At 49.0% G+C, this 14,485-nt stretch overlaps 7 protein-coding genes across 7 annotated transcripts; 3 read left to right on the top strand and 4 right to left on the bottom strand.

The window, feature by feature from the left end:
• Positions 1–2,029: 2,029 nt before the first annotated feature.
• Positions 2,030–2,286, top strand: AAFC00_001956 (uncharacterized protein; the record flags this gene model as incomplete). The annotated part of the gene is made up of 2 exons (XM_069341222.1): positions 2,030–2,191; positions 2,248–2,286. The coding sequence occupies 2 exons, from the start codon at positions 2,030–2,032 to the stop codon at positions 2,284–2,286; spliced, it is 201 nt and encodes a 66-aa protein (XP_069204733.1).
• A 395-nt stretch (positions 2,287–2,681) lies between these two features.
• On the bottom strand, positions 2,682–6,137 carry AAFC00_001957 (uncharacterized protein; the record flags this gene model as incomplete). Its single annotated transcript, XM_069347716.1, has 2 exons — positions 2,682–4,212; positions 4,267–6,137. 2 exons carry the CDS (start codon positions 6,135–6,137, stop codon positions 2,682–2,684), a joined length of 3,402 nt encoding a protein of 1,133 aa, XP_069204734.1.
• A 2,748-nt stretch (positions 6,138–8,885) lies between these two features.
• Positions 8,886–9,929, bottom strand: AAFC00_001958 (uncharacterized protein; the record flags this gene model as incomplete). Its single annotated transcript, XM_069341223.1, has 1 exon — positions 8,886–9,929. One exon carries the CDS (start codon positions 9,927–9,929, stop codon positions 8,886–8,888), a length of 1,044 nt encoding a protein of 347 aa, XP_069204735.1.
• Positions 9,930–10,438: 509 nt separating this feature from the next.
• Positions 10,439–10,745, top strand: AAFC00_001959 (uncharacterized protein; the record flags this gene model as incomplete). Its single annotated transcript, XM_069341224.1, has 2 exons — positions 10,439–10,496; positions 10,546–10,745. 2 exons carry the CDS (start codon positions 10,439–10,441, stop codon positions 10,743–10,745), a joined length of 258 nt encoding a protein of 85 aa, XP_069204736.1.
• Positions 10,746–10,768: 23 nt separating this feature from the next.
• On the bottom strand, positions 10,769–12,018 carry AAFC00_001960 (uncharacterized protein; the record flags this gene model as incomplete). Its single annotated transcript, XM_069341226.1, has 2 exons — positions 10,769–11,502; positions 11,562–12,018. The coding sequence occupies 2 exons, from the start codon at positions 12,016–12,018 to the stop codon at positions 10,769–10,771; spliced, it is 1,191 nt and encodes a 396-aa protein (XP_069204737.1).
• Positions 12,019–12,402: 384 nt separating this feature from the next.
• On the top strand, positions 12,403–13,749 carry AAFC00_001961 (uncharacterized protein; the record flags this gene model as incomplete). The annotated part of the gene is made up of 1 exon (XM_069341227.1): positions 12,403–13,749. The coding sequence occupies one exon, from the start codon at positions 12,403–12,405 to the stop codon at positions 13,747–13,749; it is 1,347 nt and encodes a 448-aa protein (XP_069204738.1).
• Positions 13,750–13,937: 188 nt separating this feature from the next.
• Positions 13,938–14,354, bottom strand: AAFC00_001962 (uncharacterized protein; the record flags this gene model as incomplete). Its single annotated transcript, XM_069341228.1, has 2 exons — positions 13,938–14,222; positions 14,271–14,354. The coding sequence occupies 2 exons, from the start codon at positions 14,352–14,354 to the stop codon at positions 13,938–13,940; spliced, it is 369 nt and encodes a 122-aa protein (XP_069204739.1).
• Positions 14,355–14,485: the final 131 nt, after the last annotated feature.

Below are 14,485 nucleotides of genomic sequence, written 5' to 3' on the forward strand. Positions count from 1 at the left end.
ATCCGACGTAAGCGAGCCATGTCTCACTGATCCTTCGAGGTCTTGGTCGATGCTTGTAGATGGTTGAAGGAAGTGCAGGTGTGCCAAAAACCCGTAAAGTGGCTGAGGAGATGGCGCCTTTTGCACACTCAGACGACTTTGTGTAAGCTCATTGAGCATAGATAAACCGTCAAAAGCGCTTGCAGCGCGCTGTCGCTCCACTTATTGAGATCGTCCAAATTATGTTATTCATTCCCTTTCAATCAATTAATCTGCAATACCAACGTGGTGCATGGTCCGGCTTATATAATTATTTACTGGTTCGACAAGAAATAGACAGGGTCGCCGTCTTGCCGGACGGACGAAGCTTCGAACCTGTCCGCAGGCCCGTGCGTGTGGTGAGTGTTGCACAATCACATATAGCCGCTGCTGATAACGCACTTCTCATGAAAGTGTTGTCTATCGGCTGAGATCTGATCAGACGCGACATAAACGATGGCAGTGAGGCAGCGGACCACCATGAAGGAGGCTGAATTTGCAAGCATGATTCAGTCCGGGACGATAAGGCTGGATGAGAGACCATCGTCAGGCCTTGACTATTCATACATAGCAGGAGATGTCGAAGGAGAAACCCTGGTCATTTTTATCAACGGACTACGGCTGGATCGAAGCGGATGGGAAGGTACTATGCAGTATCTTGTCCAGCATCACTCGAAAGGAATGCTTCCTTCCTGATTGGCATACGATCGTTCCAGGCAAGGTACTTCAGGACCAAATCCGGCACTCCTTGAGAAGCAAGGTGGGTACGACCTCAATGATGTCGTTCAGGACCTTCGTGCCTTCCTCGGCCAGTTCGTATCGTCCAAGGCTCAATTAAAAGAGGAGCGCATTGTTTTTGTCTGCAACTCGATCGGTTGTGCCATCGCCCGTCTCTTTGCACAAACATACCCAGGGACTGTTTCTGCGTTTGTTTTTCTTGATTCGATGATGGCGAACAATGATTATGTCTCTATGTTTCCCGATCCTGACGCGCCGGGCTTTGATGCACACTCTCTGCCAGATGGCATTACAGAACTCGACATTCGCAACGCTCGACGACTTTATGGACAGTTCTTCCATCCGACAGTACCCAATAATGAACGCCTTGATCGGTCAAACTCTGCCCAACTTTTACCTGATGCTGACCTACCCAAGCTGATCGGTCCAAATAACACAAGCCCATTACTCACGGTCGTAGGTCATGATTGGGATGTCTTTGCTGCCGAGAACAAAGTAAGTCTCATGTACTAAGACCTGCACAGAGCGCTGATCGTTCCCAAGAAAAGTTTTGGATTACCGGAAGCACTATGCCGAGAGTATATCAATCCAATCTGGCATGCATACAATAAAGGATTGGCTAAATTGACTGAAGAACGAACATGCAAGGGCCCTGTGATCGCGACCGGCTGCGGCCACTTCATACAGCGGGATGATCCCGAGTATGTTGCGTCAGAGATAATGGAGATAATCGACCGCATGAAGGGCATGACATGATCACAGGATGCATGTGTAAGCACTGCAATTATAAAGAATATTCACGACTATTTCCGACCTGAGAGAAAATTAAGGTTGTCGCAAGGTCGGGCTTCGCCGCGCTCGGAATCAGGGACCGAGGGGTGTCTTGGCCGGTCACTCCACCTCACTCATATCATCAACAAGGGTCCGTGTGTCACACCACCCGCCGTGATCTCGACGTCTCCAGACCGGGCGTCACGTCAGGTCATCACCTTTTTTCTCCTTGTCACCAGATGATAACAATAGCATTGTTGTAGATCCGCGACAATGGATCGGGCTAAGCAGAATATTGCGCTTCCAGGCTTAAATCATCTCCGTGGGGTTTACTGTAGCCATGCTCAAGGTAGGATAGTATATATTGCAAACCCCAGTTTGCCTCTCTGTCTCTATCATCACATCAATCAAGATCCAAAAGCAAAAGCCAAATACCATCCATTATTATTATTATTATCAACAACATCGCTACCACGGCAGCCCGTTGCAACTTCACAAAAACATGCCTTCAGCTACTCCAGTCAGAGCCTTTATGCGCACCTTCACATACCGTAACGCAGCTACGGCCATGGCACACAAGCACGACAACGCGCAATTGGCACGCAAGCTCGGCAGAACAGCAGCAGTATACTTTCCATTCTACGCAGTCGTTCTGGGCTGGCCCGTAAGTTTTTAATTCTCCTCATTCCCCCACAAGACTCTCGGACTGACTTGTAATAGTTCCTCATCTCGAGCTACGGCAAGCGTTACGGCTTCTGACTAGCCGGTAAACCATTACTCCAGGCAGTCGAGGGCATGGGCCCATCCGAGTCCCACGCGTACCTTGACGTCAACACCGAAAGGATCGTGCGGAACAGTCAGGGAAGATTGATGATAGAAGGAGAGGAGAGCTGAATGTTTTCTCTCATCCGCATCGAAATGACGATCGCATCCGAATGGAGTCTGGTATTGGGCGTTTTGGTTTCTTGTGGATATCATGGAGAATTGGGAGGAATACCACTTGCATTTGTCGATATAGCTTTCGCCGAGAATATAATTGTTACAATCACGAAACCGTGGCCCTTAATCTTGTGATATTCGAAAATGGACATCGATCTATGATAGCTCCGCAAAGGAAAACTAAAGAGAACAAACAAAAAGTGGTATTGGAGTCGTTAATTTACTGCCCTCGCGTGCTGTTCCACAATTTCCGCACGTACTCTAGCCACCAGGCTCTGCATCTGCGGAACGAGTTCCGGGATACGGAATGGCTTGGTGACGACGCTGTCCATACCATGATCAATAGCGACGGCGATTTGCTCGCTTCTGGCGTTTGCGGTGACAGCAATGACGGGCACATGCGATTGGAGATGACCGCTTCGTTGTAGGTTTCTGATTTGCTTGACGCAACCCAGGCCGCCCAGCACGGGCATCTCCAGGTCCATGAGTATGATTGACAATGGTATAAGATCCGAACTCCCCGTGAACTTCGGCATGGGCTCCAGGGACGCTGCTTGGAGCTTTGCGTCTTGTTTCCAGAACGTGGTTCGATGTAGGAACTCCAGAGCTTCGACTCCGTGATTCGCCAAGTGAACGGTGCAGCCGAGACGTCGCAATTGTTGTGCCATGACTCGTTGGTTGACGAGATTGTCTTCGACGATGAGAATGTGTAGTGCTTCTGTCTCTAGAACAGGAGGGGATAGCTGTTCCAGTGTCGAAGTCGCTCGCATTCTCGGAGCTTCGATGTTTCCAGACTCGGATGCTGTGCCGTCGAGAGATGTTACACTGCCTGCTCTTGCATATGCCATTGGAGATGACAGAAGTGACGGCGTTTGTCTTCTCATGTCAGCCTGTCTAGGCCCGCTACGGACATAGCGTCTTGCCTTGACATAGAAACTAAATGTGCTTCCTTTGCCGGCTTGACTGTAGACTCCGATCTGACCTCCTTGTAGTTCTGAAAGTTCTCTGGAGATAAACAAACCAAGTCCACTGCCGCCGTATTGTTTGTAGGTCTTTGGTGAGGCTTGTTGGAAGCGATGGAACAGTAGTTTCAGCTCTTCGTCTGTCAAACCTCGACCGCTGTCCTCTACATCTATTTGGATATAGAGTTCTTCACCACTTCCCCAATCAGGAGAGAGAGTTTGGTCGGTTCGATGGGCCCTCGCTTTGATGAATGGAATGCCGTTGCGAGATACTTCCGGACGAGTTTTCGACGCTGCGAGATATACATTTACCTCGCGCTTCTCTGCGTATTGTGTGAATTTTATTGCGTTCGTGAATAGATTGATGACGACTTGAAGTAAACGGCTCGAATCAAGCATCACATCGTCCACGTCGAGCAGATTGTAACTTGGCGACAGGATCAAGGTTGCAGTCACAGAGCTCCTTGCTAATTCTGCTTCGTACATCTTGAACATTTTCTCCAGTAGACTTGGCGGACAGACACGATCCGGACATATCAGAAGAAGATTACTGTCGAGTTTGGATAATGTCAAAATGTCATCGACGATGCGTTTTTGGTGTTGGGCGCATAGAATAATCGTCTGGGCTGCATCTATGACAGTGTCGATCATGTCGCCAGGGATTGTCATGGCTTCGTTGTGCGCAGGCAAGCCACCGAAGTCGAGAGAAGTCAAGATGCCATCTGCGGATTGTAAGATTGCAGATAGAGGGTTTCGCATTTCATGCGATGTCATGTCGATGAATCTAGAGAGGAGATTAGACAGGAAGTTGGGGTTGTGACACGGGAAACAAACTCACCTATCAGCTTGCTGCTTTGTTTCAAGTGCGTCCTCAAGACGTTCTGCCAGGAGACGCTCGGAGAACTTCTTCAGTGATATCTCTGTGACAAACCCTTGTACTGCAATTGGGTTCCCTTCGTCGTCCATTTCTGCTACGGCAGTACTTTGTAGCCACGTCGGTCCGGACATTTCTGTACCTGTGGCGGTATCATATGCCTTCCATGGCTTTTTGACACGATATTCGAGGTTCATCGGAACAGCATCATAAACAAGACGAAGCCAAGCCTGCCCGACTTTCTCCTTGTCCTCGTCGGCGATACGATCAGACCAGCCCATGCCTTTGAACTGCGCGACTTCGAAATCAGATCTGGTGAAGCCATGAAGGTCGAAATATGCATCGTTCAAGTAAATCGGTTTGCCGTCAATATGCAACAGGTACATGCCCAAGGGAGCCGTTTCGGCCAGTCTAGTGAATCGTGCCTCAGACTGTTCGTTGTGTGCTCTTTTGACGCGCAGTCTCTCGTGATCCTTGCGTTCCGAGATATCCAGGATCCAGCCTTGAATATGAATAACATCCCCGTTTTCGTCGAGCTCAGGCATGGCGTTTGCAAGAACCCACGTTTCCCCAACGATTTCTTCACCAGAAGCCGGATCCAAGTGCTTCCATGGCTTCAAGAGTCGATATTCGACAGTAAAAGGTTGTTTTGTTTCTAGACACTCAAACCATACATCGTGAACTCGTTCTCGGTCGTCTGGATGGATCGCTTCTCTTGGATTGAGACGGGACATTTCGACTTCTTCCTTGGTTATGCCCGTGATTGACAAATAAGCATCGTTCCAGAAAACAGTTTCGCTACTTGGCGCGATTGCATACATGCCGACCGGGGCCATCTGTGACATTTTTGCGAACCTCGCCTCGACTTTCTCGGCTTCTAGTGTTGTTGCTCTTAGTTGTTGCGCCAGTGATGTTTCAATTTCTTCGAATCTCTGTCTCACACGCCTTTGCTCTTCGGGTAGAACGATGGCCGACGCGGACTTTGTGAGAATATCGCGCAAATGGTGCACAAACATGACAGCATCGTCATCGTATGGGCGACGTGGCGTGGGAGAGATGATCAGAAATGACACGGTCTTGTCCATGCTAGAAATGCTCGCCACGGGCAGGATACACACGGTCTTGGCCTTCGCTCCTTGAGCACGGCTTGGTATGGCGAAAGCAAGTTCATCTGGGAGTGTGCCGTCTCTGATTTGAAGCACGACATCCTCGCCACTTTCCCAAGCTTTTTTACAGGCGCCGACCAGTTTGCTGTCGGTGTTTTCAAGCAGTTCAAAAGAGGCCGGTAAAGAGTTCATTTGCACAGTAGATAGACCCACGGCGCCCTCCAATCTGTACCTGTGCGGTTCCGAATCGAGGGTGTAGAGCATTGCAAACGGAACGTCGTCCTGACAAGCCTCCAGGCCTTCGAGGAATTCAAAGGATAGCTCATTAATATTTGTGACATTAGACACGAGTTGACTGATTCTGACGACGGCTTCTCTCCTTCTCTGTGACACGACCTGCTGCGTCATCTCGGCGAACTCGTCGAGAACACCAAGTACACGACCTTCGGGGCCGATTATCGGTACCATCTGTAGAGTCCAATGCGTCTCTTCGGAGTATCCGTGCCGATTCATGTCCAGTTCTGTTTGTGGGATCTTTGTTGATTTGCCATCCAGTTCAGCTCTTTCAACAAGATGCTTGAGAGTCGACCATGACTCGGACCAGACTTCTTCTGCTTTTGAGCCCATGGCCATGGGATGCTTCTGTCCGAAAAGCAAGGAGCATGCTTCGTTGTATATCATCCGGCGTTCCTCTCCCCATATGATTACTCTTGGTTCTAGATTGCTCATCACGGCAAGAATGAGCTGTCGCAACGTGTCCGACCATGTTTCGATTGCACCGATAGGCGTATCTTCCCAGGGGTATTTCAGGATTATACGTATGTGATTGGGCAATCCCGTGACATCGTACCGTGTCCAGTCTATTTGTTTTTGTCGCATGAAGTTATCTTCCGACATACTTCGACATGACGAAGCCATCGAGGGTGCGACCGACGCACGCCGCGACCCAGAGACGACATCGCTGCCGGCGTTTGAAGCCGAACGTGACAACTGAGTCAACCTCGGAACGGTGGGACCTTTGACGGATTGCGCACGCGGTCGAAACTTGATTTCAGGTGGACGAGAAAGGGCGACTTGTGGCACAGGATCGTGCCAATAAGCGCTCACCACAAGCCATCTCTGTAACGCCACCGAGGTCCAGGACCTTGCGGCGAAAGTGGGAAATGAGGTCGGATCATCAAAGCACGTTGAGGAGATCCAGCTGGCGAAAGTGGGCTGGTCGATCTGGTGCGCCTTGAAGTGGCTTAGGAGGGCGGCGTTGCGGTAGACAACGGAAGAGTCTTCACTGTGCAGTATAAAGGTTGGTCGTGGGTCTAACGCAAGATAATCGAGCAATGCGACATGGCTGAGAGCTGGATCTTGCACGCTTGGAGACTCCGTTCGAGGGGATATCATTTCAAGACTGGCTATATCGTTATTGGTGCCATTCGCAAAGCCGAACATAGGGTTCGGCATCATTGCAGTAGGAAATGGCCAAGGGAACCTGCATCGCTGGCTGAGAGAAGACGATGCGACATGTGCTACACAGTTCGTGCCAATTCGATGTTATTAGAAGATAAAGTAGGCACTAATTTGAGTCATGAATGGAACCCTTTGCTCGGATCAGCCTGGATCAATCTATACATCAGTCCAACCTGGTGCATTGGTGCCGTGATCCACACACAAAGCCTCGGCTTGACGGTCGCCGAGAGGGACTAATACCCTGCATATCGATGTCGATTATCGAGTCGTATGGGCCAACATCCTCTCTTCTTGTTCTGGCCTTTCTGTGGTTATTGTGCCTGGCAGGGAAACGAATCTCTCGCTGGAGCATACGTGTTGGCAGTCTTCTCCATGAGCTCAGCGGTTTCACCGTTTTCAGCGCAATGTGAACTAAAATACGATTAGCAAACTTCAACAATTCATGGAGCGGAGCAACCCCCGGCCGTATGCAGAAAGATCAATACGATTGTGCACACGACCATCGCAATTTCTGGACGACTGTGTAGCCCTACCAGTAATATGAAAAATCTTGTGAACAATTCAACAAAGCACTTCACCCAGTTTTGTGTAGAATTGGCTATTATGATCAACTTTCAAGAGGAACTCGCGCCGTGGCGCACAGCCTTAAGCCGCAGTTGCCTCTTTCCACAAAATATCTTCACATCGATAAGGTACCGAGGAGCATTATTTATTTATTCCCGGCTATCATAAATATTGTATTGATCTACCGATTGTCGTGACTAGACCGAGCTGATATCAATCTGTTCGCCGACGAAGGCTTTCTCTCCAAGATCATCCCACGAATCAAACCCTCGTACGAAAGATATAGACCTTTCCCCTATGTTATGCAGCCTTGGGACATATGCGAGTGATCAGAATCCTCTGATGATCTGAGGATTGGCCCGATAGTGCTTGCAGGTCTTCCCATGCCGATAATTCCCGTATCGCAAAATCGATCTAAAATTGGCCAAACATAGCCAACAGAATTCATGTCTACATATCGAGCCTTTTTCGACGCAGTCAGTGAAAGATGTATAGTGTGTATTGGTCGATACGTACAAGTCATGTGGCTGCAACCAGAATTCTTTTGGATGTTGACATTGCATTTAGGACAGGCCTTGGTGATTTTCTTCACCGTGCGGGCGGTTGACTCTTCCTCGGTGTTGCGGCGCTGTCTAGCTTTGCAGCGGTCTTTGTATTGAGTGCAAGTCTCGTCTTTGTGCCAGGGTACTTCGCATGCGACGCACTGCTTATGACCACAATCTTGACATGTAAAGATGGGCGCAGTCTTGCCGTCGATGTGCAACTGACCCGAGTTACATGATGCAGAGAGACATCTGACGTACTCTTCATCTTGCTCTAGAGCTGCTCTTATAGTTTTCAGGTTGTGTCTGTACCTTGTCAGGATCTGCATCGTAATGGGGTCACAGGGTAGAATCCCTCTCCAAGGTCCTAGAATCGACCAAATTTTCAACCTCGTCCTGACTCAGAGGTTCTTGACACTGGACACATAAGATGCTGCTACCGACGAGGCCAGTACTGACCTGAGTCTCGATATGGGTGCGATAGCAGGCTCGGCAGGCGTTGTTGTTGTGCGCATGGGTGGACACTGTGCGCCTACTGGGAAACTGATTGAGTGCCTTCTCGGTTGCGCACACCTCGCATTCCCTCCTTCTCATGGCACGCTTTGTAGCAGGCGCGGCATCACCCTCACCGCCGAGACTGCGCTTTCTCTTGGTGCGCATGATGTGTTGGAGACTTTCGATGAGTAGACGTAGACAGAGAGCGATGGAGGGTGAGAAAGTTCAGTACGTTGAAGTAGTCGATACAAGATGCACTTTGCAATGGTGCCCATGGTGAAAGTGTTACGCAGGGCTGACCAAGTTGTGTTCGAGCAAGCAGTGGTAAAAGTAGAGCAAGGATCATTATAGGAAGGACAGATGATTCAATTGAGGCGCATGAGCAGAGGAGGGAAGGAAATAAAGTGTAGTCTTGCTACATGCCTCCCCACTCGATGCAAAACGATCTTACTTTGTCTTCATCCTTTTCTTCTCCTCCAATGAGAAATCCTTTCTTCACGCCTGTCCCTAATCGGCCACCGCCAACAATGTCGAGCAAATCAAACTCATGATCCCAGTCCATGCCGTTGCACAAAAAGTGGCTGTGAAACCGCAACGGGTCACCGGGATACGCCATATACTGACAACCGAACCTCAAACCAGGCGCCAGAAAGTAGTCTTTCTCATGCATGTGCTTGAATAGCGGATATGACGAAGTGACGGCGGGCAGCGGAAGTGAATCCTGTGAGGAAGGTGGTGCAGATCGCAAAGGGGGATGTGAAGTTGTAGGTGTAATTTTCAGAGCATCAAACTCGACTCCGAGTTTGTCTGTAGGCACGGCTGAAGGCACAGCAGGCGTCGGTTGACTCGAAGAAAATAATGACTCTCCCATGTCATTACCTTGTGGAACGACAGGAGGCATTTGAAGTCGCGGAGTAACTGTGCCAGATGCAGGTTGTGAAGGAGAAGGAGATGGTTGACCTCTGACTTTTTTTGTCTTTGGCTTGCGAGGCGCCGACAGCATATCATCTGGAATGTCGTTCCAGTCGCCAGAAGCCTGTCCGTTCTTTTCCGCTATCTTTTTCAACGCATCCTTCTTCCTGTCGACAGCAGCTTTTTGCTGAGCCTTTGTCGCGTCGATGCCTTGCTTCTTGACGTTCTTGAGAAACGCCTTCTTCTCGTCTGCACTTAGATTGTGCTCGATGAAGGCGCTTTTATGCTCAGCGACATCGTCAACAATATAAGCAACGCCTTTCTCAACAAGGAGACGCGCCTCCTCCGGCATCAACTCAAGTGGAATGCCTAGGAAGACATTCTGCTGCGGAGCCTGAGGCAATCCGCCCACGAGGACACCAGTGATGTGATGCTTGCGACGTATATAGCTGATGGTATCGATATCATACAGCACATAGCGCTTGGCAACTTGGAAGATGGGGAAAGGTTCCTCTACATCTTTGACTTCGTTGTTCATGTCGGCCATGTTTCTCTAACATCACAGGTCAGCCGTGAATCAATGGCAGGAGCAGATGAGATGAGTGGAAATTTTGCTAGTGAATCATAAAGAGCATAGCATTTTGTATCGTCATTGTAAGCCGTAGCTTTTCAGGGGATTGACAGATTGATAAAATGAAATTCTAATCATTTAAAAACAGGGAGATGGGAGTAAATATGCACTTACTGTTGTCCTCGAGATACAATGTGAGAGTGGCTGGTCGTGACGACCCTGAGTGCTGTGTTTCAACCCATTTTAAGTCAAAGATAGAAAGGGAAAGGAGAACGTTGCACCTGCAGAATAAAACGGAAGCTTTTTGTTGAATTCGCCTCGAATATTGGATAAATTTGTTTGTTGTGGGGGCTCCGGTGTTTGTTTAGTTTGCTCGTGTTGCATCTGAATCATTTTCGCCGTGATCACCTTATATAGTTTGTTATGTAATCAATTTAACATATCTCTCACCATCTCACCATCGGTATTGCCAACGTCAAAACGACATGGGCGCCATCGTAGTGCTCGTGTTATTGTTTTTGCTGCCTATTGTCGGACTTCTCGGTACGTCAGCTTCCAAATGAGTATTGACCATCATCTGACGCATTAATAGCATGGTTTGTACTCTCTTCGTGTTTAGGAGACAATGTACGTGCGAGGGTAGCAGCTGTAGACTTTGACCCGCGTCGTGGCGCATATGGCAGAAGCTACGCTCGTGGTATTGGATTCGGCATGGGACCCGCGACTTCCGAGCAGATTGAGATGGAGGACGTGATAGCCAAGTCTTGGGATGAGAGGGAGGCCGAAGATTGAGACGGGTATATGCATTCGTTCTATCAGAACTCGATATCTACCTTGGTGGCCTTTCCTACAGCACCTCCACCGCCACCGCTTTGTTCTGCCATTTGTTGAGCTTCCGTGTCCCCTTCGGCAGGTGGTAGGGAGAACGGTTTTATAACAAATCTCCTACGACTGACAGTAAACGCCAAATCGTCCCCTTCTCTGACTCCGCCTCCACGATCTGTATTCACTGGCAACTTGTGGGTGTGGAACATCCCCTGCGGTTGCTCATCCACTCCACTCCTTGTACCTCCAGACTCCGCAAGGCTGTTGCTTGCATCCATGAGGTGTGGAAAAGGAGTCAGCTCCAATACTCCATCCGAGAGAGTCTCAGCCCAGCGCACGAGAGCTGTCTGTCTACCGTAGAGCGACAGAGGGAATGAAAGCATCGCTGTCAATCGCGATGGATGTTGTCGGAGCAAAGCACGGAGTGAATGCAAAAAGCCGAGGAAGTGCTGTGGTAAACTCGCATGCGGCGGATACAGCGCTGGACTCAGTAGTGTTGATATCACTAGACGATGTACAGTGTTTGCAGGACTTGAGACCAAAGACTGTGACACAGACTTCAGGATACTATCGAATGGTGAACTCATTGGGTTCTTCGATATAGGAATGTGATTGATTGGAGCACCAGTAGGTACAACCAACCGCTTGGCCAAGTCGAACGTGTGGCAAAATGCAGTACTCTGTTGCACATCAGGTGAGCTCGGAGGTGCTCGATTTGGAAGGACTGCAAACCAAGGCAACTCTTTAGTATTTCTCTACAATAAAGAGGCGAAGATGACACACCTCTTCTATCTGCATCAGTCTGGTTCAAACGTTCATATCTCCACGCAATCTTCATTTTTTCTTCATCTGCTGCTTTGCGTTTCTTTTGTGCAATTGCCTCCGCTTCTGCTGCAGCATCAGCAGCCCCTACAAGCCCCGGTAGCTCTTTAATCCACTGCTCGCCTCCCCCCACTATATGGAGAGTGTGCCCTTGCGTGATACCTTCTGCTGCATAATATCGTAAAAGAGCTCCGGCAAAGTCTGTGGTGCCACTTTCTTCGATCAACACCGAAGAGCCCAATGCGAGACCAGCATGGCCCCCTAGCAGGCCATCCAGAGAGTACGCGCCCGTAGACGTGGTCAATTGACCGGTCAGAGGGGAAGGTCGAACCCCTGGTATATTCTCTTTGATCTCCACGCTGTCGCTAACAGAAGAAGTCGCTCGCTGAATACCGACATTTCGTTTGCGAAAGGCCATATTGTATGTGACCGATCATGAGTGTGCGAGAGATGTTTGTAAATCAATAGCGATGACGACTGGTTCTAGAATTTTACAGACATAGATTGATCTTATCTTATCGTGATGAAATATCTAATCGCCGATGAATCCGCGTGACTAAGTTACTTGTTACTGTTGATCGTCTGTGCTGTCTGAACACGGCTTAGTGCAAGCTGCTGACCAGACAGGCTCATCTGATTCGTCGAGATTCAGTATTACTCCCGGTCACTCCAGGGTCATGAGCTAATCTGAGAACGCGCAGACTTGCCGCGGTTGTTATCGCAGTTGATTTTTGCTTTTGTTTCTTGCTTCTTACTATGTAGACCGTCTCTCGTCTCAGTTCTTCCTCCATCATCCGCAATCATGAGTGTCTCAAAGTTGTCCCAGTTTGGCGTCAAGCATGTTGCACGTGGAATTGGTAGACTTTCCAAAGAAGTGCTTGAAAGTGGTTCGGGCAGTTATGTGACAACTACAGAAGGTCGTAAACTGCTAGACTTTACGTGTGGTATTGGTGTCACAAACCTTGGTCATTGCCATCCAGCAGTGACCAAGGCTGCGCAGGCTCAAGTCGGCAGATTGGTCCATGGTCAGGTCAACATTGCTTTCCAGAAGCCATATCTCGAATTGGTCGAGTCACTTCTGCCGATGATGCCTCACAAGTCTCTAGACACGTTTTTCTTCTGGAATTCTGGATCGGAAGCTGTCGAAGCAGCGGTCAAGCTGGCCAGACACGCCACGAAGAAACAAAACATCATTGTCATGCAAGGATCCTACCACGGTCGTACCTTCGGAACCATGGCCATGACCCGATCGAAGACTGTCTATGGCGAGAACTTTGGCCCCCTGATGCCTGGCGTTTTCTCTGTTCCTTTTCCCTACTGCAAACAATGCGCCATTTCAACGCATTCTGATGGCAAATACGGATTCGAAAATTGTTGTATGGATCCTGTTACGCAACTCGAGTTGCTGCTGAAGCGAGAGACTGCACCGTCAGACACTGCTGCCATTTTCATCGAGTCGGTTCTTGGTGAAGGTGGCTATGTGCCGCCACCCGCCGGTTATCTTGCCGCAGTCCGCAAGATCTGTGATAAGCACAACATCCTGCTTGTGGTAGACGAAGTGCAGTCAGGTTTCGGACGAACTGGAAAAATGTTTGCCATTGAGCACTACAATGTTCGGCCAGATATTCTTATTATGGCCAAGGGCATTGCCAACGGATTCCCCCTATCGGGTATTGTGTCCCGCAAGGAACTGATGGATACACAGAAACCTGGAAGTATGGGAGGAACTTATGCAGGTAATGCAGTAGCTTGCGCCGCCGGTGTAGCAGTCGCAAAGGCATTCAAGGAAGAGAAAATCCTTGATAATGTCAATGCTCGTGGCAAAGAGCTACGAGCCGTACTCGATGCAGCTGCAACAAATCCAAAGACGAAGAAGATTGTGCATGATGTCAGAGGATTAGGACTTATGTTGGCCCTCGAGTGTGCACCTGGAAAAGGCTACGCATCAAAGATCCAGGCAAAGTGCATGGAGAAAGACATGCTTTTGCTTACGACATCAATTTACGATACCCTGAGATTTATTCCCGCATTGAACATCACGAAGGAAGACATGGCAAAGGGCTGCAAGATCATTCAGGAGGCAATTGAAGAGGTTGCCGCTGGCGATGAGGTTACTGAAACGCCGACAAAGGGCCAAGCTCCCGAGTAAATATTCTATTAGCGTTAATGAGCCAAATCTAGTTTTTCCTGTCCATGATAATTCGAGTCCAGTCAGCGAAGGAATATGAACGTAATCGATTCCTCCATCGAGATCACGAATCTCTCGAGTGACCTCCATTGCTGCAAAGGAATGGCATGCATCCGATTATCCGTCGTTTCTCGTGCCAGTATTGTTCACTAAGCAATCGCGCCTATTTTTCTGTTGGCTTGATACCTTTGCCGAATTTTGGCCTTAACGCCCCTGAACAGCTTATCGGCAATGAGTTTCTGTATGATTGGCTGCTCGTTATGCTCCTCGAATGCCTTACGACCCGTGTATCGTTCAAAAAAATGGAACAATGTAGGATCATTTCCATCTCTAGCTATGCAATAGTAGATGACACCCGGCTCAAAATGTGCAAGTCGTGTGGTTTCCGCGTAGACTAGCTCCAAGGCATCGGCGTGCTCAGGATAGGCGTGGACCTGTAAAGTTCGTTAACCAAGTTAACGGCTGACAAGTACAAAACTTACGGTGCCATATACGCAAAACTCATCTTCGGGGATGGGTGGTAATTCTGTAAGGAAGCCCTCCGTATTGCTAGACTCTTCGAACATTTCTGGGCTTGTTGTACTATGCTGGTTGGTTTCTTCATTCTCAACGTTCACCTGCTCTGAAGTATGAGTCGATTGCTATGTACCTTCCTAATTTGGTGATCAATCGTGCATCGCAGCTCGAGAACTGCCCC

Source organism: Neodothiora populina (assembly GCF_041146345.1).
Source record: "Neodothiora populina strain CPC 39397 chromosome Unknown canker_contig_13, whole genome shotgun sequence".
Lineage (NCBI taxonomy): Eukaryota > Fungi > Ascomycota > Dothideomycetes > Dothideales > Dothioraceae > Neodothiora > Neodothiora populina.